At 36.5% G+C, this 25068-nt stretch overlaps 1 protein-coding gene and 1 pseudogene across 1 annotated transcript; both read left to right on the top strand.

Moving 5' to 3' along the window:
• Nucleotides 1–5172: 5172 nt before the first annotated feature.
• LOC128127531 (ABC transporter C family member 8-like) lies at nucleotides 5173–7438 on the top strand (annotated as a pseudogene).
• A 3209-nt stretch (nucleotides 7439–10647) lies between these two features.
• On the top strand, nucleotides 10648–13171 carry LOC111886058 (histone deacetylase 15-like). The gene is made up of 7 exons (XM_023882298.3): nucleotides 10648–10761; nucleotides 11511–11803; nucleotides 11888–12002; nucleotides 12106–12182; nucleotides 12303–12378; nucleotides 12460–12524; nucleotides 13073–13171. The coding sequence occupies exons 2-7, from the start codon at nucleotides 11513–11515 to the stop codon at nucleotides 13154–13156; spliced, it is 708 nt and encodes a 235-aa protein (XP_023738066.3). The 5' UTR covers nucleotides 10648–10761; nucleotides 11511–11512; the 3' UTR covers nucleotides 13157–13171.
• The last annotated feature ends 11897 nt before the right edge of the window (nucleotides 13172–25068 follow it).

Below are 25068 nucleotides of genomic sequence, written 5' to 3'. Positions count from 1 at the left end.
TCAATTCGGACCCCTTTCTTCCCTATTTGAGTAGATCTTTCTTTAGTGGATTAGGGCTTGTATTTCCTTCTTGATGGGGTTTTGAATGCATCAAGCCCCTCTTATGAGCTGATAGCATAGATCTGGACCTTGGAGGGTCCAGAGAGTCCGAAAGTGGACATCAAGATCAGACCTTTACGTGACTTTTTGATAGTAGGAGGTTAGATTATGAGTTAGAGCTACAGATCTGACCTCAGGTGGCTAAATGAGTAATCCAATGGAGCCAACTAGCCGAGTCCATGGGATGAATCGACGAGTTGTAGTTGGTATGAACTAGTAGTCTTGGCCAGTGTTGACTCCTCGAGTTGGGAGTCAAATCAGTGAGTTGAGCGAACCCTAGGAAGTTCATGGAGAATTCGAGGGTACTCGGCGAGTCACAGGTGTGCACTCGGCGAGTCAGGTCATAATGGAATTTTGACCCAGGTTGACTTCTGTGTACTTCATGAGTGGACCAGTAGGGGCCAAGTGGGGCCAGGGAGGGGTAAAATGGTCGTTTACCCATCCTAAGGGTCAAAGGAGGAAAAGCGGGTTTACGGTATAAAGAGTAATAAGACGGATAATGATTGAGATGCTTGTCTTATGTGTTAGGCGGAGGCTAATCCAAGATTTCCGAGTGCTTGTCGGTAACCTGCTAACCGAGGTGAGTCTTCTCACTATACGTTACCTAGAGCGGTATTTATGTGTGACCGGAAGGTCTTATGTGCTTACTTGAGTTATGCATGTTGTCTATGTGATATTATGCCATGAGTTATTTAGACCGGACCGGAAGGTCCAATGATTTATGAGGTCGGAAGGCTCAACCAGACCAGTCTAGAAGGTCCAACAACATATGAGGCCGGAAGGCTCAACCAAATCGGACCAAAGGGTCCAATGAGCTAGACCGGACCTAAGGGTCAACCGAGCTGCAGGACCGGAAGGTCATCATGGGTAGGACTGGAAGGTCTACCAGATTTGTGGAGCCGGAAGGTCCACTGAGACACATCGACCGGAAGGTCTCGTAGAGCCATAGGCTCGAGTGGCTAGTTATATGTAAGTGGTATTTTGGGGAACTCACTAAGCTTTGTGCTTACCGTGTTATGTGTATGTGTTTCTGGTTTCTCAGAATCGCGGGACCGCACCGGCTGGATTGTACACAACAGAGAAAGAGTTATGTTTTGAGGATCTTGGATTATTAATGCAATTGTGTTTTGTAATTTGAATAAACGGGATTTTTATACAATATGTATGAAAATTATGCGATTTTAAAATGAAAATTTTGTTTGAAAATTTAAGTCATTACATAATAACAACCATATAAAAGTATTTAGAGTAGTTGGACGCCGTGGTTAAGCCTAGATAGTTATGTAGTTATATACGGGATAAATATAGCCTGATTAACTATATCTATATGAGATATGACCGACATGTGTTTAGGAATGGTCGCGGTGGGCAATAAGTCTAAAATTTACCAACACCCCATACAACGAAACTCTAGAACCAAACTTAATGTTTAAAATACTATAGGAGTAGTTTATGAAACTATAGGACTACACAATTAAGCAACTTATGTGTTTTTTCATACCATTAATCTTATACAGTCGACATAAATATACCTATAGTTAAAATGTTCTAATTCGAAAACATCTTTAAACCTTACGGCAGAAAGATGCCACCACGTAAATCTATCAGGCGTGTCAACTGATGGGTTTTGAGCAGTCTAACACTCCTATGGTGTAAATGCAACCCTAGAAACTTTGTATCTATGTTTTCTCTATTATACATGCAAACTTTCATTTTTCCAAGGTTTCATCCTACCTAGCATATCATGGGGTATATGTAATATACAAACTAGTAGAATGACATACCTTTCTTGTAGCTTTGATTCCTTAAGACCTTGTGAGCCTAGCACCCCAAATGTGATGCCTCAAATGCTTCACACAACACCACCAACAACTTGGAATAACTTGAGAGAAGATTCTTATGCACCAAAATCGGATAGCCCTCACTTGTATCACTTAAGTGCCGATTTTACAAGGATGGAGCTTCTTTATATAGTGTGCACATTAGGGCTACACCAAGTAACTCATGCCTTTCCATATTCATCATGATCCATGGGTTTAAACCTCCATGGAGTTTCCATGGGTAACCACTTGGGTTTAGCCCATCATGAAGAGCTATGGATCATAAGCCCACTATATAAGAATGGATGATTTACCAAATCAATCTCCATTTATTTAATTAATCTCTTTTCATCACAAAATTAAATTCAAACTAATTCTTGATCAATACTAATTAAATAATTGATATTAATATATTAGAACTTATAATATATTAACAAACCATAAATATCCTCTTCTCACAAAAGTCTATCCAAATTGTTTTGATGCCATGCAACCCAAGTGGACCATGCCAAATCGAGTCATGTACATACCAAATATAGTTATGGACTTACACACCTTATCCAGTAGTCTCCCACTTGGATAAGTCTAATAACTATAGCTGCAAGTACGAGTTCAGGATCCGACCAGCAATCGTCGCTCTTTCAAAGTCTCGTGGAGCAAAGTTGTGCCACTTTAGATAAGTGATCATATAATCCTTTGTTCAACATATCAGCCAGAAAAATACATGGAACAACGTCGTACTTATTGTTCATCAATTTGTTTCTCGATTTCCAATTTGTTTGACATAGAACTTAATCGAACACATCAATTTACTTCTGACTGGGCCCGACACATAAGTCAAAACAAAATCATCCAGGGGACCAAGATATGGCTTTTAACCCTCCAATAAATAAAAGGAACAGATAAACTTCAACTCATACGCTTGTACTAACTAATCATCAAATTGTACACAACAACACGTTTTACAACATCAAGTTACTGATGTGTTTTCGTACTATCAATGTACAACCAACTCATAGTCAACAACTCATATCTCTTGGCTTGAAGACTTATATGATATAACGCCTCACGATCACTCGAGATAAATTCCATGAAGTGATACAAGTGAGCGTAGGTTGAATCCAATACTCAGAACTTATGAGCACTCATGAATGTTGCAGCAACAATTGCTATGTCTAATACAATTCAGAAAAATCTACAAACCCAATTCATGACAATCTTATTTCAATACCTACTTCCAAAGTATGATTGACTGTGGATAGTTTGAATAATATAATTATTCTGGAAGTCAAAACATGCAACATGAAACAATAGTAAATGATTGACACAAGACAGTACCATACTAGTAAATAAAAACACCTTTTATTTAAACATCAAATTTCAATTACATTTTAACTATTACAAGTTTCGAAAGCTATCTAATTACTAAAACTAATATCATCCTTCAGCCCAATGCGCCTCGCATGCTGTAATTGCTTAACCGTACACAGTCCCTTCGTGAGAGGTCTGTTGGGTTCTCATCCGATGATAACCTCTTTGCCACAAGGAGTCCTTCTATTCGATGTCTAATGAAGTGGTATTTTCTGTCGATATGTTTGGATCTACCGTGATCCCTTGGTTCCTTGGCTAAGGCAACTGCACTCTCGTTATCACAGAAAATATCCATAGGCTCCTTTATAGCTGGTACAACTCCAAGGTCTCCGATGAAGATCTTCACCCATATTGCCTCCTTCGCCACCTCGCTTGCTGCTATGTACACTAATTTGCAAGTTGAATTAGCTACTGTCTCCTGCTTGGAACTTTTCCATGTAATTGCTCCTCCATTTAGGGTAAAGACTCAGCTTGACTGAGAGCGGAAATTATCCATGTCAGTTTAAAAGCTGGCATCACTATACCCCACTACTCTAAAGTCATCACTCCATCCAATGGTAAGGATCACTACTAGAAAACAGCCCTTTAATGACGTGCAAACAATGACACTCGCTGATAGAGGACGCGCATTTGTACATGCCCTAAAAAATAATGTTAGTTTTGCAAAATTTGAAGGATAGAGAACACGCATTTGTGCGTGCCCTAAAATTAGTGTCCAACAAAAAAAATTAAAAACACGGAGGGCACCTTTCTTAAAAAAGCGTGTCGTCTAAAATTGTCGCTTTATATTTTTCTTTATGAACGCGCATACTCCAATTCTTTAATTGCCAAGGGGGGAATGAAATCCAAAAAATAAAAAAACCCCGCCTTGATACTCTCCTCCTCCTTCTTCTTCGTATGTTGTAAAATCCTCTTCAATCAAAAGAAACCCTAAAAGCATTATGTGTAAAAGATCAATAATTTCATACTTGAAGGTCCTAAAATCTTCATCAATCAAAAGAAACCCTAAAACACCGCTTGATACCTACCTCAACTACCTCCAACCCACACCGACTCTTTAGGCCTCGCACGACGACGATGTACTGATCGTATCGACCAAAACTTCCTCCGCCATCATCATTTGCAGATCTCTCACCCCATCCTCAAGGAAACCGATTCGCTAACCCTCACGAAAAAAAAACGAAAATGACCTATGATTAGGATTACTTGATCGGTGTTGTGCTCAAGAAATCAACTCGCTATTGCCGCCACTTCTCGCCCCCTTTCCATTTCCGTCACAGTTAACTCTCTCGCGATTTACATGATTATTATTTAGGGTTTATCTTACACAGGTATATTCTTTTTCTCCCTAAGTAGGTTAATTCGAATGATATGAAAGTCAATCAACTCATTAAATTAGGTATTTTTGTGTCGAATATGTTCACTGATCAACCATTTCTCCTCAATCTACTTTATTTTTCAGTTCCTGAGATACGATCTATCTGTGGTTTTCTTTGAGTCTTGTTTTGGTGTTGGTGTCGTTTAATCCTTTTTTATTGTCGGATAATGCTTCAGAGTGTAGATGCTATCTTTGTATGTAAATTGATCTTGTAAATTCTTTCTTATGGGTTTTTACTTGTTGTTTTAATTAGGAAAGAGGCATTCATTTCCATGATAAGTTTGATATGGATGAAGAAACTAAATATTATGTTGGGTTAATCGCATTTGTTGTAATGAAAATGAGTTGTATCCATCTAGTTCTTTAGATGTAGAGATGAGGTAAAAAAATGCTGTAAACCGTGTCATTATTATATTTATATGTATGTACCGATGTTTGTGACTAAGTTTTTGTTGTTTCAGGATTCAAGATAATTAACAACATGTTGCGGATACAGAGAAGCACATGGTAGATTTAGTTTTTCACCACCTAACTCATTGTTTAGATGTCTGTGTGTATGTTATTGTATCTTGTTTTGCTGTAAGTAATATACTTGTTATTGACTAACTAATAATAATGTAGTTGTATGAAGAAAGCCGACATGGTTCAAAATCTGAGGGTTAGTCTTTTGCAACAATCCATAAATCTAAATCTTGTTTAAGTTTACCTTTTTGTAATAAATAATAGTTAATAGTTATGTTTCTTCCCTTCCCTTGTATAGAGTGGTCAAATAAAGAAAAAGAAAGTGAAAGTGGTGATAAAGGGCTGAATGCGACTGCAAGTGCATATGCCCCTCCTAAATCTAAATCTAAATCTTAATCTAAATCTAAAGCTCAGGAGGATAAGACAACAAGCTGTAGTCAGGTATCACAACCTGGAGTTGGAGTCCCTCGTGCACATCCTACTACTTCTGCTTCTGCTTCTGCATCACCCACTTCAGAATCTAGAAATTCTTCTCATGTCCCTGCAACTGCAACTGCTCCTAGACCTGGATTATCACCAACCTCATCAATGGTCTCTCTCACCCCCGACAAATCAACATTAAACCCTCACGCAAAGGTTCAATATACTTTCATCTACTTGGGAATATCTACCAGACCAGTCATAGCAACTATGGCTATCACTTTCAAACTATAAATTACTAAATTTAAATTGAAAAAATGGGACTACATGTTAGATTTTTATTTTTTTAATGGTTTTTGATCCATTATTCCATCCACTTAAAAAAAGAAAACAAAAAAACAACTTATTTCTCTCTCTTCAATTAAAATGAGAAAATAGTAACAGAAAAGGTCCACTTCTCTTGACTTGTTAACAAAATGATAACCTTTTAAGTTTTACAGAAAGGAAATTGTCTTAAACAAACAAAACAGTAGGCACAAGGATGATGACATGGATTGCTGATTGTTGATGACATGGATCTTATTGATGAGGACAACATGTTATCTGAAGAGGACTTGAAGAAACCTCAGCTCCCACCTGGTAAATGTTAAGAGTTAGGGTTTTGATTTTTTTCTGTGGATAAGTGTGTAGATGTTAAATTGGAAGAGGTGAGATTTTGTTGTTTCTGACTGCATATTGTGATGAGGTTTTGCAGTTGGTGATTGTGAAGTTGGAAGCACAAGGATGCTGAAGAATATGCAAAAGGGATGGATGGATGCACTTACAAAAATTGAAAATTTATGAATTATCATACCTAAGTGTTAAGTGAGCGAATAATATGAAAAATAATTACAGATATTAACTTTAAAAAAAAAAGTTATGAAATGCTTTTCTCATCTTCACAGGTAAGAAGCTGATTTGATTCCGTCGACATGACCATGGCATCAATATTTGTTTCTTATCCATTGCTATATATATATATATATATATATATATATATATATATATATGTGTGTGTGTGTGTGTATATATATATATATATATATATATATATATATATATATATATATATATATATATAAGGGTCCAATTGCTGTTTGAACCTACTTTTTTCAAGGGTAGTGTCTGGACAAATCTTGACCCCTTAGGACTTCACTCTGATCATGAAATATGGGAGGTAATAAAAATATAAATTAAAATTAAAATTCATATTATTATTTTTTATTATTAATTTGATTGATTCTTTCAGGCATTGGAGAAATGCCAGCTTAAGAGTACCATTAATAGTCTACCAAACTGTTTAGATTGATCTGGTAAGAACACTGTAGAATTGAATTCCTTCCATTTATGGAATGGAATTCAAAATTCCAATTCCAATGTATTTTTTGGTAAAACAGTGAGTGATGAAGGAGAAAATTAGAGTATGGGTCAACGACAACTGTTCTGTTTAGGAAGAGTGTTGCTTAGGAGAAACAAGTTCGTAATTCTTGATGAAGCAACTGCATCAATTAATTCAGACACATATGCCACTGTACTAAGGATTATAAGGCAGGAATTCTTAAGTTGCATTGTTGTAAAAGTTATTCATAAAATTCCAACTGTTATAGACAGTGACATGGTCATGGTCCTCTCCTCTGGTATGTATCTTATTCTTCACAAACCCATATATCTCATAAAATGACACAATTACCCTCTACAAAATAGTGAAATTTCATGTATAATAGGTGAAATAATGGAATATGATGCACCCTTCAAGCTAATGGAGTCAGATTCTTATTTCTCAAAGTTGGTTGCTGAGTACTGGTCCAGCTGCAGGAGATGATCCACGGGTAGTTTCTTTTCATTTTAAAAGTAAAAGTAAAATTTCTTATTATTCGTTATACGTATATATGTATATGTATGTGTATATATGTATACGCATATACATATATTTGTTAATTCATTATTCTTTATGAAGATTTGAACTTGATACTAGATGATAATAATGGAAATCTGGAAGAATAATATGCAAATTATACAAAAATTTCGAAAGGGTATTTTGGGTATTTGGTAGTAGATATTAATCCACAAGAATAATATGTAAATCTTTACTGCATGATTGGGTGAAATCATTGTCGTTCTTAAGTTTTTTTTTCCTTTTTGGGTATTTAGTAGTATATATTATTTGTGCACATTGAATAGGAGTTATGGATATATTTTGTTCATTCAACAAAATAATACGTACAAAACAGTGAGGCTTGAATTGAAAACTTTATATGGGTTGGAGTATTTGGGAATTGGGCATGCTCTTGACACCAACAAGTTTGAAAGTTTTCAAAATAATGATTTTGTGGTGAAAATGTTAACTACACTGTCAACCTTGTTACATAGGTGGTGAAAATTTGTTTTTTTTTTTTTCAGGGAAACCGGGTTTTTTCAAGATGTTAATATTAAAAGGGAAGCAGGGGGGTTCATTTAGTCATGTTTCAAGGGAAGTGACAGTTGAGGTTTAAATAACTACCTTGAGATTCATCTATTATGGACTGGAAAAGGGACTTGTTGTTTACCTACTCAAGGAGATTTTGGACCTCTTATCTCAGAAGTCAGTGCTAGACCAAGTAAAATTCTTTCATGAAATTGTTTTTTCTTAACTTTTTGCTCTTGATTGACAAAATGACAAGACAACCCCCTTTACTTGTTTTTTTTATAGATTTCGTCCCTACCGTGAGCAACAATCCACCCTCTAACAACAAGAAGAGTAATACTGGTTTGATTGTATGGATTTTGGTTCCGGTTGTAGTTGTGAGCTTTCAGATGACTTTAGTCCTGCAAATAAACTAATAAGCTCAGGGAGGGTGATTTTTGACCTATTTACAAGGTACTTCTATACTCTTTTTTTAATCAAGAATTTAATTTTTTCTTTTTAAACTCGAATGGAATGGAATGGAATGAAAAAAGAATGGAACAGACAGGGCCAAAATTTTCTTTGAGACCATGATAGACCCCTTCATTCTTTTTGAGATCCCTTCATTCTCTTTGAGATGAAGCATTTTTTGATAGATCAGCGGGAAAGTAGCTTTAGTCACCGGTGATAGTTTGCTAAATTGGTTTGTAAATTGTAATTCAATTCTCCATCTTCAATGTTTACATTTTTTTGATCAGGTTCAACACTTATAGGTTCTGAGAAGATATATAAAGATATATACATAACTTCGTTCACCTGTGGAGAAAGATGAAATCATATCTGAGGTAACAATTTATAAAAATTTAGGATTTAAGTAAAAAAGAAATAGATGATTGATGAATAGTATGGTGGGTGGGTGTATAACTGTTGTTTTATGAAGTTACCCGACAAAAAGATTCTAAGTATTATATAATACAATTTTATCTAAATGATTTGAGTTATAAGAATAAATAGTAATTATCTTTTGGATCCCCTTCAAAGGTGTCTCAAGGTAACATAACATATCTATTTATTGTTGGAGTCTTTATATATTAAGTACATGCAATCAGAATATTGACACCATTATATGTAGTGTGTATTTAAATAGTGATTTGTATGATCTTGTAGGCCCTAGATCCATTCACTGCAGCTATTGTTGTGAGTATTGCCTTCTCTTCCATTCTTGCTTCGTTATTTGTTGCTATTATGAAGGTAGGCCACTCTCCGGCTGTATTTTTCACATAATTGACAAGGAGCTGTTATATCTATTCAGACTAGGCTTAGAGCAATGGTTGCAAGAGATGAGTTCAGAAGAAGAAGAAACAAGGTTGCAACTATAGTTCAGGTACTATGGATGAATTATGTTTGTAAAGTATCTAAGAAAATGATTAGAAACAAGGGTGAATTTGTACAGATTAGTTAGCTACTTGCAAGTTGATCTTGAATAAGTAAAGGGACAATGGATTGTATTTTTGTATCTAATTCGTTTGTAAATTTTTGTTACAACTTCTATTGATTTGTTTTATCTTTCCATGGGACAATTATTTGTATGACATTAAATTTATGCAATGTATTCTATTTTTTATATGCTATTTTATTTTCTATTATGTAACATTAAATACAAATTTAATTTGAAACACTACTAGAAAAAAGGCCTTTTACGACGCGCAAAATACGACGCTCATTGATCTATGTTACGCAAAGGAGAGTGACATTAGAAAAATGTCATCTCTTCAAAAAATTTAAGGATAGAAGACACGCATTATTGCGCGCCCTTAAATTAGTGTCTAAAAAAACACAGAGGGCACCTATAATAAAATGCACGTCGTCTAAGGATGTCGCTTTATAATTTTTAATGGAACGCGCGTTCCATCCTTTAACAGTAGGGGGAAATGAAATTCTGAAAAAATTAAAAATCCTGCCTTCCTTTTTTTTCTCCTTTCCCTCTTGCCCAAATTATGGACGCTCCTTCCTTCCCCCTCCCGACATTGACTGTTGGCTACTTCTTCCCTCACTTCTACCTACCGGAACCACCATATCTCCCACTCGATGTTGAAATTGTTAGAAAAAGCCCTAATTATACTCTCAAGTCTAAATACAGAAAAAATAGAAGATGGTGAAGAAGTAGCAGTAGAGGAAGTGGAGGATGAACAGTCGAAAATGGAAGGAATGACATCAATAGCGTTGTTACTAGATGGGTCAATCTCGGGTCATTTTGTTCAGCTTCCCGAGTCCGTTTATTACCAGATGGTTCAATCTCGTCTTTTCGTCTCGACTTCATATCTCTCTGTAAAGCAACCGACGACTTCATATCAGAAGTGGAGGTGGCAGCCTAAAGACTGTAATTTGCCAAAGTAAGCATACTCTGTTCTTCCACTTTTTAAAATCAAATTAATTGTTGAATTCTTGATGATTTTAATTGTGTGTTTTGGGGGAAATGAAATGAAGGTTTATAGGGAAATTGTTGGTGGAGAAATCGAAGAACAAGAGGCTTATGTTCGTTGGAGATTCGTTGAATAGAAATCAATGGTGTGAAAATAAACCATTTTCACCAAAGTGTCTAATATGGTTTGTACCCATTTTCACGAGAGGGAAATGTTTGAGTTTCTGTCTTCGACTATTTTGAATGTTTATGTAGTGAACGCAAACATGCATAGAAGAAACGAGTTGCGAATATGTTAGGGAACGACTTTGGCAATCTGACATTTTCGAAGTTTTGATACGTGTTGTTTGAAACCCTATACTTTGAGGTTTGTGACTGATTTCAGTATGCACACATTTTCTCTGGTGTTTATGTTTGATTCATAGTCATAACTCTTAGACTGTTTGGGTTTAAAAGAAAATAGGGACATGGGCTTTTCTTGTTTCTTGTGATAGCCAAATGGTGATGTCTTACCTTTCATTTGCGTAAAGATGTAGGGTTGACTTTGCTGATACTCATTTCCCATTAGAAGAATTTTCTCTTTTTGTTTAACTAATGCACCTTTCATTAGCATTATGACTTTGTGTATGCTTGTCTTTTCATGGGTATATACATTTTAAGCCAAAAGGAATGAATAATCTTCCCAGCTTTTCAAGACCTTTAAGATTTAGGCACCTTTGGTAGGGTTTCAATTTTGTTTTTCTTGGCATATATCTATCTTTAATTTAGGCAACAGGAAACAGTTTGTTGACTTTTCATATTATATATTTTAACATGAAGTAACACACAGTGGAGATTAACATCCACTATGTCTGACCTAATTTAGGCAACTGGATTGTAACTCTATGTAAACATCTACTGTTCGATTCAACAAGCATTTAACTACATTTCAATCTTTATGTGCACATGTATATTTATCTACATGTAATAAACTATAAGTTAAAAAATCACCATATAATGAAATTGTATGATACTATGAATAATACCATGTGTTGTTGAATGTTTATGACATGAAACATTTGATATCTTACATTCTTTTTGAGGACATTTTTACTGATGATTTCATTCTTAATGAAGGAATGATTGTGTTGGAAGGTGGTCATACTGACCACAAGGCAATATCAAATACTATACCAATCAGCCACTTATCAAATAGGGAGTCAGAGATTAACATTCATGATCCAAATGACCAAAATCTCATACAGGGCTTCAATGGAGACATGAGTCTTCAAGATATGTATAATAAAGAAGGTGATTTTGATGATAAAGATGACAGTGATTGGGAGCCTTTAGAGAAACATTTAACAATTGTTAAATGGTTTTGTGTTAATTGCACTATGGTTAATGTAGATGGAGCTTTCTATTGCCATGTATGAGATATGATCATGTCAACTCCTTTCATCATCCATAAGTTTCCTTTTTATATATTTAACTAATGAAATTTTTATATGCAGATGTGTGGAGAGCATAAAGATTCTGGAATCCTTAGGCATGGCTTTCTTGCATCATCTTCAGAAGAGGCAGATTCTATTCAGAATGCATCATTGAAGCAAAATGGGAAATCAGAAGGTCTAAAGAGAAAACAACTTTGGCCCCACATAAGTTTATAAAGATTGATTTTTTCATTTAAATTGTTTTCATTTCCTTGATCTTTTTTTTCAATCAATGTTAGCTTCTTGCTCAAAAACTTTGGCCCCACATAAATCGACAGCAGTGGGGTTTGATGACAGGATGTTGCTTCATTCTGAAGTAAGAATTCTTCCCGATATTTCAATTTTCATTTTTTTAAAAAAAATATTTTTAATAGTCTTGATGGTTTTATAAATAAAAAACTTGATGTCATCATTTTTTGATCTTTATAATTTGTAGGTTGAAAGGAAGTCTCTTCCTCATCCAGAAAGACCAGATCGTCTTCGAGCAATTGCTGCCAGCCTGGCAACTGCAGGTGTGTGACTAGGATTCCTTGTCTTTTTTTTTTTAAATTATTTTTTTTGATTCTCTAAATTGTCATTTCTGTAAATTTTAGGTATATTTCCTGGAAGATGCCAACCGATTTTAGCAAGAGAAATTACACATGAAGAACTTCAGATGGTAAACATTTCATTCATTAGTTTAAAGTCAACTTGCAATCTTGACTTTCCACTTTCATTGGTATTGGCTATAAAATAAGCTGATTTTGATATACCCTAAACTTTAAGGTAGTGTTTGGTATGAGGGAATCAGGGAGGGAAGGGAATGGAATGGAATGGCTCATTCCATTGGAATGAAAAAAGCTGTTTGTTTTGTTTGATGGAATGGAATGGAATGCACCATTCTTGAAGGAATGTGATTCCTTCTCTTTTGTAAATTCTCATTTTGAAGGAATGGAATGAAAATTTGCAATATAACCCATTTTTATTTATAAAATTTGTAATATTAGAGAACAGTTATTTGGATTCTAATGAGCTTTTATGTTTAATCTTTTAGTTTTGCAAATTAAAATTTTATAAATTAGAAGTGAATAACATATAACGTAGAGTTAAAACTTAACACTATACAATGTATCTTAATATAATAAAAAATTGATTCCATTCTTACACACCAACCAAACATGATTCTGGAATGTAATGACTGATTCCATTCCATTCTATTGTTTTCAGATCCACTCTCATGAGAATATTGAATCTGTTGAACTCACAAGCCAAGATGTTGCTAGGTACATTAAATATCAATTACTTATATAACCTCTTAACATTTTAGTATTTCTCCATTATATTTAAGGTTTATCTCAAAAAAGACCTTATATTTTATGTTTTTTCCGGATTAAACCACAAATTTATTTTTTGCCTGAAAAAGACCTTGTGTTTTTTCATTTTTTCCGAAAAAACCCTCAACCTCCTAAATACTTCCAAATAAACCCTCAACCTTTTTAGTTTTTCTCCAAAAAAAAAAAAAAACCCTCACTCACATTTTACAATTTTTTTTGGCGAATACAATGTAAAAAAATAAATTTGAGGTTTAATCTGGAAAAACACAAAATATAAAGTCTGTTTTGAGATTAACCCTTGTATTTATTAGTAACAATTGTTTTTCCAACATTTATTTCACCCCTGATACATATGCAAACAAAGATTCAGCACTTGCTGCCAGGCTGGCAGCAGGGTTATGTGCTGACCTGGCATCAGCTATATACTCGGGGCGTGCTAAAAACGGGTTTGCACTGGGAAAAAGAAGTTTCTACCTATAATTCTTCACCTCTCTATTTGTTCCATTAATCTTTATGTTTGATGGATCATGGGTCGTGGGTCATGGGTCATGGGTTTTTTCTCTACAGGTTTTGTAGAACTAGCGGCTGATCTGGTGGAGGCATCAGTTGCTCATTGCCAATTAATTGTTGTGTCCAAGAAAGTTTTTTTCAGATATTTTCAGAAATTTGACTTTATTGTGTACAAAGACATGGAATAATTTTGTGCTTTAGTTTATGAAGGTTTCTGATATGCTTGAAGCAAATGTAGGGTTTCTTGTAAGATGAGGGTGAATGCATCAGGTATGCCACCTTTGTTTTCCCTTTGTCATGTTTGAATTGTTTGGAATTAGTTATGTTATGTCAATGTATGCTTTATGTTATGTCAATATATATATATATATATATATATATATATATATATATATATATATATATATATATATATATATATATATATATGTAAATGACATGTATACATACTCCTGAAATTTCCTATATTTGGCTGAAAACATGCAGACAAAGAAATTTGACATATTAGTGCCTTGCAGCCTCTCAAAGTTCTTGCATTCAGGTTATTCTTTTAGAAAGAAAATTGTCAAAGGAGAATTTATTCAAGGGTTTCTTTTAATGTTGTACATGTTTTGTTTTCAATAATAAATATTATGCAATATTAGCAATGTGTTACATTTACTTACTATTGGAATGATTATTTGTATATGACATTAAATTTTATGAAATGGATTATATTTTTTGTATATGATATTTTATTTTCTATTCTGAGGCATTAAATTCAAATTTAATTTGAAAATTAGTAAATCTATAAATAATATTTTTTTTTAAACATTTAAAATTATGATACGCAAAAATGTGTGTCATCTTCATTTATGACATGGCCTTTCTTGATAGGGGCTTTCTTGATACGCATTGCGTGTCATTAACACGCGCGTCGTAAGTTTACGATACGCGAATGTGTGTCGTCTTCCTTTATGACAGGGTCTTCCTTGATACGCATTGCGTGTCGTAAACGGGCGTCGTAACTGCGCGTCATAAATGAGCGTCGTCTATAGACGACATGCAATAACGCGTCGTCTCTCTTTATGACAGGGCCTTCCTTGACGCGCATTTGCGCGTCGTCTGAGCCTTTTACAACGCGCAATGAGCGTCGTAAAAGGCTGTTTTTCTAGTAGTGGACCCAGTCCCTAGTCCTCCGCAGGTACTTGAGAATCTTCTTCACCGCAATCCAATGAGCCTTGCCCGAATTCCCTTGATATTTACTGACCATGCTCAAAGAAAAGGCCACATCAGGGGGAGTACAAGTCATAGCATACATTTCCGATCCTACAGAAGAAGGATATGGTACTCAACTCATCTCAGCTATCTCAGCCTCTGTACTTGGCTCTGAATCTTACTCAGTTCGACGTTACTCTGGATCGGTAAGTGGCCTTTTTTGGAATATTGCATGCTGAATATTTCCAGCACCTTATCCAAGTAGTTACTTTGACTAAGTCCAGTTAGTCTCTTACTCTTGTTTCTCAATATCCTTATCCCTAGGATATAGGCAGCTTCTCCAAGGTCCTTCATAGCGAAACACTTCCCAAGGCAGGACTTGACCTCCTGCAAGGTTGGGATGTCATTTCCTATGAGTAGTATGTCATCCACATACAATACCAAAAAGCTAACCTTATTCACACTAGCCTTTACATATACACAGGACTCATCCTCGCTCCTCGAAAAAGCCAAACTCTTTGACTTTCTCATCGAAACAAAGATTTCATCTGCGAGATGCTTGTTTTAATCCATAGATGGATTTCTCAAGCTTACACACTCCATTAGCATACTTTGCATCAACAAAACTCTCTGGCTGACTCATGTAAACATCCTCGGCCAACTTTCCATTAACGAAAGCAGTTTTAACATTCCTTTTCCATATTTCATAATCATGAAATGCAGCTATGGCTAGCATAAACCTAATAGACTTAATCTTCGCTACTGGTGAGAAGGTATCATCATAATCAACTTCCGGAGTTTGAGTAAAACCCTTCGCAACCAGTCGCGCCTTATAAGTGTGTACATTCCCATCCATGTCGGTCTTCTTCTTGAAGATCCATTTGCACCCGACTGTCTTACGACCCGGTACATTGTCAACCAAGTTCCAAACTTGATTGTCATATATGGACTAAATCTTGCTGTCCATAACCTCTTTCCATTTGGCAGACTCAGGGCCTGCCATGTCTTCCTTGAAGTTGTTAGGTTCATCTAAATTTATCAGTGTACTATCATTGATAAATGCATCACCTTCTGTAGTAATATGGAAACCATAATAAAAATTAGGTGTGCTCCTAACTCTTGTGGAACGCCTCAGAGGTACGGACTCATCAATCGGTTCAACAGGGGTTTCCTCCTCAGGTTGATTGCTAGTGTTTGAGGTTCCTTCACCACTTGACTCTTAAAATTCTTCAAGGTCAATTTGGCTCCCACTGTTTCCTTGGCTTATGAATTCTCTCTCACGAACGACTCCTCTCCTCTCCACGAAGACAACATTGTCACTCGGTCTGTAGAGGAGATAAACAAAGGATTTCTATGGGTAGCCGATAAAAATACACCGCTCACTTCGAGGTTCGAGCTTGTCGTGAGTCTCACGCCTCATGAATGCCTCGCAACTCCAAATCTTGACGTGGTCAAAAGTGGGAAATTTCCTAATCCACATCTCGTGAGGTGTTTTGGCAACCTTCTTGGTAGGGACTAGATTAAGGATATGGGCGACAGTCTCAAATGCATACCCCCAAAATAAGATTGGTAACGAAGCTTGACTCATCATGGAATGAACCATGTCCAACAAGGTCCAAGTGCACCTCTCAGCGATACCATTCAGCTGCGGTGTCCTAGGAGGTGTCAATTGTGAACCAATTCCACATTCCTTAAGATAGTCAAGGAACTCGATACTAAGATACTCACCACCCCGATCGTATCAGAACATCTTCATCGTCCTGCCCAACTGATTCCCCACTTCTTGTTTAAACTCTTTGAATTTCTCAAAGGTTTCCGACTTATGCTTGATTAAGTAGACATAACTATATCTAGTATAATCATTAGTGAAAGTCACATAGAAGTGGTTAGAATCCCTTGTGGCGGTTCTGAACGGTCCACACACATCTGTGTGTATGAGGTCCAATAAACCTTCACCCCTAGCATAAGTACCAGGACTTAGTCATTTTTCCAAGTAAAAAAGATTCGCAACTATCATCTGACTTTAAGTCAAATGACTCCAAGACTCCAGCCTTTTGGAATTGGCCTATGCGCTTCTTGTTGACATCTCCAAGGTGACAATGCCACATGGATGCTTTATCCAAACTAGTGGAAGAATCAATATGCATTACATTATTTCCTAAGTCGTCTACAACCAACACAATTTCATATACACCATCACAAGGTAATGCTTTAAAATAAAAAACACCATTATAAAAAGAATTAATACCACCACATTCATTATCAAATGAAAAAGTAAATCCTTGTTTGCACAAACCATGAAAGGAAATAATATTTCTCGCCATTTTAGAAGAGTAACATCATTTATTCAAATCTTATATTAACCCACTACTAAGAAATAAAGAATAAACTCCAATCTTGGTGACAGGTGAAGCTTTCCTACTCTTCATGATCAAGTTTATCTTCCCGTGCTCCACATCCTCACTTCTTTGTAGGCCCTGCAAATCATAAAAAATGTGAATTCCACATCTTGTATCAAGGACCCAAGAATTAGTATGTGGTGATTTATTAGACAATATAGTGTAAATACCTGCATGGGTGGGTTTAACTTTCCCATCCTTAACATCGTGCAAGTACTTGGGGCAGCTTCGCTTCTAGTGCCCTTTTTCCTGACCGTAGAAGCGTTGTGCATCCTTCGGGTTGGAAGAGGGAGTGGCAGAACCACCTTCAGTTCCACTCGAAGAGGAGCCATCAAGAGACTTTCCCTTGGTACCCTTCGAAGGGGTCTTCCTCTTTTTTCCTTTCCTATGCCCGATTGCCAGAACCGGGGCGGTGGTAGGAGTGGTAACAACATTCTTACGTTTGAGACTACTTTCAACAATCCTCAAAAGTCCTTGAAGTTTGCTAAGTGTGACCTCCTCCTTGTTCATATGATAGGTCATACGGAACTGATCATAACAGGAGGGTAAGGAGTGTAGAATGATATCTATTGCTAACTCCTCATCAAAGCTCACATTTAACTTAAGTAAACGGTCCACGAATCTTTGCATTTTCTGTAGGTGGCCCGTGATAGACTCTCCATCCTTTATTTTTGTTGTTATCATGGAGGTGATGATGTCATACCTTTCCTGACGAGCACTCTGATGGTATCTTTCCATCAGGTCGTGGTGCATCTCATAAGGGTAGAAATCTTCATAGGATTTCTGGAGTTTTGCTGTCATGGTAGCCAACATGATAGAAGATACCTTAGTGGCATCCTTCCCATGGGTAGTGTACTCAGCAATTTCCTCGGGAGTAGCAGATGACTCATCGATGACCTTAAGCTCCTTGTCGAGGACATATTCCTTGTCCTCATAACGAGTGACCATCCTTATGTTCCTAATCCAATCATTGAAATTAGTTCCATCAAAGCTGACTCTCCCACAATGGTTCACGAGAGAGAAGGGGCCAGTAGGGTTTGAGCCAGAAGCATTGTTGGAAGACATCTGAAAAGGAAGAAAGACAAGTTTAGATTAGATAAAGTGTCCTTAATAAGAAGCCCAAATGAAATATTAAGGCTAGGACCCAACACAATATTTTATAACTTGGAAGAGGGATGTCGTAATCCAAGCTACAAAATATTTGAAGGTAGGTAAATGACGATTTACCAATTTCCACCTTTAAAATAAAATAGATTATTAGGTTTTAATTGGATTGAAACTCCTATATCTTTTGAGATTCATTGAACAATTCAATGGCATGTTTAAATCTCGATTATGCCCTTCAGGTTTGTGATTAGGATACCGAGGATCACAAACAAGGTGTGAATAACCATGCAAATTAACTTGGTACTCTAAATTTTATCACCTAATCGATGTGCTGGTTAACCACACACGCTCCACTGATCTATGATAAACCTTAAGCCACCCTTGTTAAGTCCATGTTAGAGTGACGGTTAACCACACATGCTCACTAACGACTTTAGCAAGGTGCAAAGTGTAATTTCATGGCTTAGCATCAATTTCACATTTTTCCTAAAGTAACTAAGGCTGGGAATTAATTAAAGGTTTAGTTACTTTATATTTTTAATGAGAATTATAGTCTTTGTGCTACCTGTTCGGCTAACGACCCTCCACCAGTCAAGGAAGCGGTGGGTGAGAGTGGACACCCATTAAGTTGCCATTTTATAGGCAACAACCTTATACCCCCTTTTAGACCGGCTTCGTGAATGAGGCCTACTAACGGTAAGACTAACTTGTTCTTATACAAACATATATATATATATATATATATATATATATATATATATATATATATATATATATATATATATAATTAACTTATAATACTATAAAGTATAAGGCTTGAATTTTAAGCTTTTAATATTCTAGGGATTGGAATTAAAGTTTTCTAAAGTGACTTTACAAATTCCAAAACTTGAGGCCAAGTTTTTAAACTATTCACAACCTTTCATTTCTATAACTGATGAGTTTTAATGATTTTAATGGAAAAGACCTTTGGAATTCCATAACTTGAGGAGTCCATTAAAAAAACATTTACATCAACAATTACACTAACAAGCATGTCAAATAATTTCTATGATCTAACAAAACTCATAAACATGCATAATTCATTTCAACAATTTTCAAGAATCATATGAACTTAATATAAAACTTGAAACTTTGACAATTATCTATCAATTGAACAGGCCTAGGCTCTGATACCACTGATGGGTTTGGAGTATTCTAACACTCCTATGGTGTACATTCAACTCTAGAAACCTTGGATCTATGTTTTCTCTATTATACATGCAAACTTTCATTTTTCCAAGGTTTCATCCCAACTAGCATATCATGGGGTATATGTTATATAAAAACTAGTAGAATGACATACCTTTCTTGTAGTTTTGATTCCTTAGGACCTTGTGAGCCTAGCACCCCAAATGTGATGCCTCAAATGCTTCACACAACACCACCAGCAACATGAAATAGCTTGAGAGAAGATTCTTATGCACCAAAATCGGCTAGCCCTCATTTGTATCACTTAAGTGCCGATTTTACAAGGATGAGGCTTCTTTATATAGTGTGCACATTAGGGTTACACCATGTAACTCATGCCTTTCCATATTCTTCATGATCCATGGGTTTAAAGCTCCATGAAGTATCCTGGGGTAACCACATGGGTTTAGCCCATCATGAAGAACTATGGATCATAAGCCCACTATATAAAAATGAATGATTTACCAAATCAATCCCCATTTATTTAATTAATCTCTTTTGATCACAAAATTAATTCCAAACTAATTCTTGATCAATACTAATTAAACAATTCATATTAATATATTAGAACTTATAATATATTAATAAACCATAAATATCTTCTTCTCACAAAAGTCTATCCAAATTGTTCCGATGCCATGAAACCCAAATGGACCATGCCAAATCGAGTCAAGTTCATACCAAATATAGTTATGGACTTAGACATCTTATCCAACATTAACAACACAACACCAACTCCACCACCACCACATATGGACACTGCCAATTTCCAAGCTAGTGTAAGGGTCACTGTGGCAGCCGCCATAGCGCAAATCAACACAAATGGTGCTAGTGGAACGAGAGGTAGTACCAATAATACTAACCAGTGAGATAACTAGGGACATCCAAGGGAATGTTCCTACAAAGACTTCACAAATGGGAAACCAAAGTCTTTTGATGGTAGTGGAGTTGTCATTGCTCTAACAAGGTGGTTCGAGAAAACAGAGTCAGTGTTCGAAATCTGCACAAGCCCAAAAGCTAGTAAGGTCAAATTCACAGCCTGCACATTCATGGATAGAGCCCTCTCCTGGTGGAATGGTTATGTCAAATCACTGACTCTCCTAATGGCCAACATCATGAGCTGGGAGGACTTAAAGATTTTAATGCTAGTAGAATATGACCCGAGGGTGAGTTGCAAAAGCTAGATCAAGAGCTCTAGAACCTTACAATGAAGGACTCCGACATCGCAGCCTACACTGCCAAATTTAGTGATCTCAGTATTATGTCCCAGGATGGTCACCCCAAAAAGTAAAAAGGTGGAGCGATACATTTGGGGACTATCCCCGACATTCAAGGAAATGTGATATCTGCAAACTCGTCCACTTTTGACAGTCCCAAATGCTTGGTACAAACACTTATGGATGATGGAGTCCGCCAGGGTTTTATAACAGCCATTCCCGAGCAAGCAAAAGGGAGTGAAAATAATAGGAAGTTTTGGAACATGAGGAAGGGCCAACCGACACAAGAGCCCACAAAGAAACAGCAAACTTTGGCAGTTCACGCTGCTACTCTTCCTTCCGCTCTAGCACCCACCAAACAATATGCTAGAACTCTCCCGAAATGCAACAAGTGCAACTTTCATCATTATGGGGCTTGCCGAGAGATGCACTGCAATAACTGCAACAAGAAGGGGCACACCGCCCATTTCTGTAAGGCACCGACACACCAAACTACCCAATCCTCTAATGTCGGGGTGGCCAGGCTTGCTACGGATGTGGTGAAACGGGGCATTTCAAGAGAGATTGTCCAAAAGCAAGGAATGTCGGAGGTGTGGGAAGATTTTTAACCATGGGGCATGAGGAGGCTGTGAAAGATCCTACCGTGGTTACCGGTACGTTCCTCCTCAATAATTCTTATCCGTGCGTAGTTTTCGATAGTGGTGCGGAGAAAATTTTCATGAGCCATAAGTTTAAACACTTACTTAAACAAAATCCTCAATCATTAAAAGACACATTCACCATTGAAATGGAAAATGGAAAGGTAGAGAGCACTAATGATATATATGTAGGAGGTACCCTCACTCTAGACAATTATTCTTTCCAAATCGACCAAATGTCGTTCACAATAAAAGTTTTAACGTCATCATTGGCATGGAATGGTCAAGCCATCTGCGGCATCCCCATTTTTCACGGCCAGAAAAGACCGATTTTGTTTATGCTTTATAAAAATCAGAGTACTTCTTTTCATAAAAATGTTGCGGAATTTGTTCCCAGAAAAACATGATAATATGTTATCAAAACATTTTTGAAGAATCGTATTTTATTTATTTTAAAACGTTTGGGATGTCATCATTAATACAGAAACATAAGCATAAACATAACTTACTAGTTATCTACATCTCTTTAATCTCTCAGTGTAATGTGACTTCATGACAACACCCGTGACATAAATAAACTGAGTGGGTCAGGTTGGGAAACTTGGTGAGTACATAGGGATTTCAATCCCCCAATGTTATACCATATATATAGTTTAAAACTCTCAAAATATACCATTTCACCATATATATATATATATATATATATATATATATATATATATATATATATATATATATATATATATATATATATATATATATATATATATAAACAACTCTTATCCCACCCCGTCGATCCTCACAACGAGACTATCCATATTCTCGGACCTAAGGTTAGCCGGTTTACCTAATCCATACTCCCGGATCAGAAATGAACGACTTTACCTAATCCATACTCTCGGACTATGGACAAATGACTAATCCATACTTTCAGATTAATGATGGATGATTATGCCTAATCCATACTCTCGGACTAGGGACAATGACTATGTCTAATCCATGCTCTAGGATCAATGAAATATACTAAAGTTCTATTCTCAGGGTATAAGTCACTCGTACTCGTAAGAAAATACTACCCAATATTCCTCATAATTAATTTAGGTTTACTCTTCATCCTAAATCATCATATATAATCAGGTATGTTCTTTAACATGTATTTCAGGCAGCATCAATTAACTCGCACATAGACATATAATTAATACTTCAATCAATACTTGTATTAAAATCATGTTCATGAAAGGGACTATGCACTCACTTGGGAAGTTGGTGACTCCGCACTTGGACAACACTTCGTTACTCTTAAAACAACTTCCTCGACAAAACCTAGTATCATTACCACTAGAGTTTAGTCTGACGTTAACCGCGACAAATTAATAGTCTAGCTATTATTATTATTATTATATAAGCGTTAAATAACACTCAATATAAGTCATAATAATAGCCCAAATACTTATTATAAGGTCCTAATAACATTACTATATTGAAACATAAGCTATACTAAAGATAGCGTAGGCATAGCTTACTTACAGCGGGTTTTCTCGAAAACCGGGCTTCACTGGAGCAGCGTTCCCGAGCTGAAAGGATCTTTTCTCGGGGCTTCGGGAGCCTCGGGGCTTCCTTCGGGTGCTAGGGGGTTTACCTAGGCTTTTAGGGGGGTTAGGGGGCTAGAGAGAGAGTCTAGAGAGAGAAAGAATAGTTTGGGAAGGTGTGAAGAATGAGGGAACCCGGCACCTCTATTTATAGGGGTGCTGACTGACCTACTCGCCGAGTTGGTGCATGTGGCAACCTTCTGGTTGTGCCACGTGTCCAATTTTGGTGGTGCCACGTCACCCCCTATCGCGTATCAGCCTTCAAACTTAGAAAAATCATAACTCTCGCATACGAGCTCCGTTTTCGATGTTTTTTTTTCAACGCGTAGGTAAAATCAAGATATACAATTTTCATTTAGACTTTGTTGGCTAATTATTGACCGATCTCAAATTTAACAGTAGGAGGCGTTTAGACTGTTAAATGACAGCGGAGAATTCGTACCTCCTTCATACGAACTCCGTTTTCGTCCATATTTTTATCGTTGAGTTTCTATTAATGAGATCTTTAACTCTCATTTAGGTCGTGTAAGCCAAAAACCGCTCGAACTAAAATTCGAGTTTCGGGCTCTACACTGCTAAGCCAAAACTTTGAAAAATCATAACTTCCTCATACGAAGTCAGATTTGGGCGTTCTTTTTTTGGATTTTATCGTTTTAACATACTCTATGACTTTGGTTTAGACTAATAAGGCTAAAAATTCTTCTATCATAAATTCACTTTTTACACTTCCCGGTGCCGTGCCGGTTTTGCCGAAAATCTTCGACGGGTCATAACTTCTTCATGATAACTCGGATTTCGGCGTTCTTTATATGTACGGAAACCTTGAGACATATTATACAACTTGGTTAAGACTATTTATTATAAATAATCTTTTGTCAAAAATTTGTTTTCGACACTTATCGCCTCTAAATTGACTAGCCCGGATCTACGGGCGTTACAATTATCTCCCCCTTAGGATGATTACGTCCCAGAATCATCAACGAAATAGGACAGTATAATGATTCCATATGTTATGACTTCATCCTAGGTAATAATCGTAACTTCCTTGTTTCTTCGAATGAATATCTAACTCTTGGGCTCCATGACTGTAGGCGGTGCTCGATCTTGCACTTGCTTGTTAGACTTTCAATCATGACCTTCGTGTCACAACCTCATTCTTTATCAGAGACTCCTTCTTCTTATTAACAAACTTAGGATAATTTAAGTTGATTACTACAATTGACCGATGTGTCATATTCTAATGACCTATCATCGTATGTAGCAACTCTTAGACTCAGGTCTCTTAGAGTCAAATTCCGGAATGGAATATGTCTTCCTTCATGGTCTAATGTGATATAATCACATTTTAACATCTAGCACTTATAGCTACCAACTTCTTTAACAACGAGCACGATACTTCGCTTTGATTTCAATCGTTTGGTTTAAGTCGGACGCTACATCAAACTTGGTTCTCTGAACCACGTAACCTACTAATCGTAGTCGGACTCAATGTGATACGACCACTAGGGTCGGAATATTAACAATCTTCTTAGTCATTACTGAAATGATGGGTAACAACATACTTGAATAGAACGAAATCAATTACTAGTTTCTTGGTAACCTTGTGACTTTCCCTGATCCAAGTGTGAGTCATGTGCTTCCGGTAGTATAGGCCTCTACTACCATTCACACCCACTCATACTCGTCCCAAGTATTGTCCCACAGTTTTCCAAGTCACCACACAAGAAAATCACATAACAGCTTAACACATCAAATATCAAAACGAAGGTTTATTACTCCTTGAAACTATTACATAGGTGTTCAAGTTCACCCTAGACTATGCCTCTAATAGGCTACATCATATGATTCTATGGTTACTTCATAAATCGACCTTCGGATGTCAAGCCTTCACTCCTGAATCCTCGCATTGTCATCTACTTCGTCAAGGATCATTTGAAATGCTCTTGCCTTTGGTTTTGGCGGCACATTTGTCTTTGTAGCCCCCTCTTTCCTTGGGCAGTCT

This window comes from Lactuca sativa, chromosome 1 (genome assembly GCF_002870075.4).
Source record: "Lactuca sativa cultivar Salinas chromosome 1, Lsat_Salinas_v11, whole genome shotgun sequence".
NCBI classification, from domain to species: Eukaryota; Viridiplantae; Streptophyta; class Magnoliopsida; order Asterales; family Asteraceae; genus Lactuca; species Lactuca sativa.
Note: the sequence above shows the minus strand (reverse complement) of the source record. Positions and strands in the feature narration are given on the sequence as shown.